This window comes from Mesitornis unicolor, unplaced genomic scaffold (assembly GCF_000695765.1).
Source record: "Mesitornis unicolor isolate BGI_N332 unplaced genomic scaffold, ASM69576v1 scaffold5857, whole genome shotgun sequence".
In the NCBI taxonomy this organism is placed as follows: Eukaryota; Metazoa; Chordata; class Aves; order Mesitornithiformes; family Mesitornithidae; genus Mesitornis; species Mesitornis unicolor.
In genome coordinates, this window is record NW_010194229.1 from 22,841 (window position 1) to 25,739 (window position 2,899).

At 44.5% G+C, this 2,899-nt stretch overlaps 1 protein-coding gene across 1 annotated transcript in view; it reads left to right on the forward strand.

The window, feature by feature from the left end:
• MYB (v-myb avian myeloblastosis viral oncogene homolog) overlaps positions 1–2,568 on the forward strand; it is a 23,267-nt gene extending 20,699 nt beyond the window's left edge. The window contains exon 14 of the mRNA XM_010187722.1: positions 2,452–2,568. Coding sequence (XP_010186024.1) covers positions 2,452–2,568 — 117 coding nt within the window. The remainder of the gene's footprint in view (positions 1–2,451) is intronic.
• The last annotated feature ends 331 nt before the right edge of the window (positions 2,569–2,899 follow it).

Below are 2,899 nucleotides of genomic sequence, written 5' to 3' on the forward strand. Positions count from 1 at the left end.
TGTTTCCTTACATGTTTATTTCGGGGACTGCTGATCTCACTTTTCTTGAGCAGTGCATTTGAGCTTTGGGAGATCATGGGGAAAAATCGGTTGGACAAAATATTTTTGTCCTTTGAAATTATGAAAATTCTGGAACTACCAACTGCTTTTGAGGTGTGCAGACCAAATCTGACTTCGAAGTAAAACCAATGGCATTGTACCAGGCATTAATTTGGTCCCTGGTGCGAATACCTCTAAAACAACAGGGTAAAATATTGACAGGTGCCTGAGTCCCACTGAGGAGTAACAGGAGGCAGTAGGTTCCCAGCCAATGTAGGTGCTTTTGAAAAAGTTACCCTGGAAGCTGTTGAACCAAAACATAAAAGAAGCTGTGGCGTGTTGCATGCATGTCTGCGGCATGCAGCAAGTATGTCACACCTGCTTTTTGGCTGAGCCACAGCACAGGGTATGCAGGCAACCAGGTTGAACCACTCTAGAGAAGAGGTGTATGGCGCATTTGTTCACTCCACAGATGCAGCTTTCCCACAGAAAGCTGCAGACTCGATGAGGTGAGGCCTGACCTGGTTCTCCTTCACACTGGGAACTACCACTGAAGCTCAGCAGGAGTTTTGCCTGCAAAAGGGCATCCAGAGCAGAGACAACATTTGGAAATCGTCTACAGAGAAGAGAAAGCCGTGTCTAGGGAAACCCAGCAGAAGTTTACAGAGGACTAACATGCTTGCCCTCATCTTGGCCACACTACTTACTCATTCATTGGTTTTGTCCCTTTTAGCCTGTAAACACTTTGAGTCAGGGAACCTCAGTCGCTATGTTTGTACCAGTGCCCTCATTACTGCTTGTTATGAGAAATTATCTGTATTTCATATGTTGTCCAGCCTTTACTATCCGTAGGTCTCAGATAACACTGTTTACAGTCAGAAGAGCATTCTCTAAACATTTAAGCCAGAGAATAATTTTATGACCTTCTTGCACTGTTAGCAACCAGAAGGAGCAGCTTAAAGAGCCATGGGCACACCAGGACAGTTCTCCTCTTAGCAGATAGTTTGTAGTCTATTAAATTATGCTTCACCCGTGTCCTAGATGTTGAGAGGCCTTTGGCCATCTCATTGAGCAATGTAGGTCTTGAACTGCCAAAATGATCCTTGTTGAAAGCAGAGGAAAATAGAGAAGGGTTTCTCCTGACTTGTCTTTGTTGGTGGATCTTGGGCATAGACCTTCTCAGTCTTCAACGGTGCTGGGATTTCCTCGCTGGCAGGCAGCTTTCTGTTAAGCACATTTTTGGAATGCAGGGTATTCATGCAACTAACTGCATATATTAGTAGAGGTTTTATTCAGGGCATAGTGAGTATCTCAATGTGGAAAAGCAGACAGAAAGTGAAAAAGTTCAACAGAAAAACAAATAATTGTGTGTAAATGTGTGTGTATACTGGTGAATTCCAGGAGCTTTGAAATGTCATTACTGTTTATGGCTCAAGGCAATGAGAAACATCTCACGTGTGTGGTGAGTAAATAAATACAGCGTGCACAGCCCTCTGCAGATATGTTTATCTCCCTTTAACTTTATACTAAACAGTGTCTGTAACCTCCATAAATACCACAAGAAGTTAAATGGCTTACACGATAATTAAAATGCTGTTTCTGCTGAGAGTTGTGTCCCCCTCCACCCTCTCTTCTCCACTGCCAGAGGAGCTCTGCTAAAGGGCACGTGCTAATCGCTGCGCACAGGTGAAAGCAGTTTTGAACATGGGACTTTTTGTCAGCTGTCAGGCTGTTGAGATTGTTGGGTTGCTTTAGGGAGTGCAGGGGCAAGCAGCTGTATTTCTGGGGTGAAGGTTTGGCAGTAATTTGTGCATGGTCATAGCACCAGACATTGTAACTGTGGGCTTTAGCCTGTTTGTGCTCTGTGACTGTAAAGTCAAATTCTCTTTAGATTTTTTGTGGAAAGCAAGGCTATAGATACAGCCTTGAGACACTGCCTTGTGAGGCGCTGGCACAGGTTGCCCAGGGAAGTTGTGGATGTCCCCTCCCTGGAAGTGTTCAAGGCCAGGTTGGATGGGGCTTTGAGAAGCCTGGTGTAGTGGGAGGTGTCCCTGCCCATGGCAGGGGGGGTTGGACCAGATGATCTTTAAGGTCCTTTCCAAGATAAAACCACTCTATGATTCTATGATAGGGTCTTGTAGAGATGACATGGTTTGAGAGGGAAGTGGGGAGATTTGGATCCTGGCTCTTATGGTGTGCCCCTCTGCAAGTCATCTGCTCTCCCCAACCCTCCAGTCACTGCCTGAGAAGTGAGGGTGATGTATTTTAGCCTGTTGTATTGAGATCTCAGTTTCTCTGGAGATGGGACAACATCCTACTGCGAGTTCATGCGACACTTAATAGTGGGCCTGGCTTTGACTGAGGCTATTAATAAATCAAGTGACATTCACCCCAAATCTGCTTCTAATTTAGCATCTGAATAACACCTGGGAGTCCGCATCCTGTGGGAAGATTGAGGATCAGATGGCCCTGACGGATCAGGCGCGCAAGTACATGGCCGCCTTCCCCACCCGGACTCTGGTGATGTGAAGGATTGGGGGACAGAGAAGCATTATGTTTTAGAGAACACTTCACCTCCGCTGGGAAATTCCTGGCCCTCTGCATGAAAACTTTTCATGGATGGGAGAAGAGCCTATCTTTGTTGTGGTACAACAGTTGGGAGCAGCACAAAGTGCATTTAGTCACTCAGCATATATATTCTTGTTGGATTTCACCCAACTTAAGAGGATTTTTTTCTTTTAATAAATGATACTTGCCTAAATTATTAGGTATTAAGATTGAATCAGTAATTAATAATCTTAAGTGCAGACTTATAATAAAGGAAATTTTTATTGTACTTTCTGAGATCAAGCAGACCTAA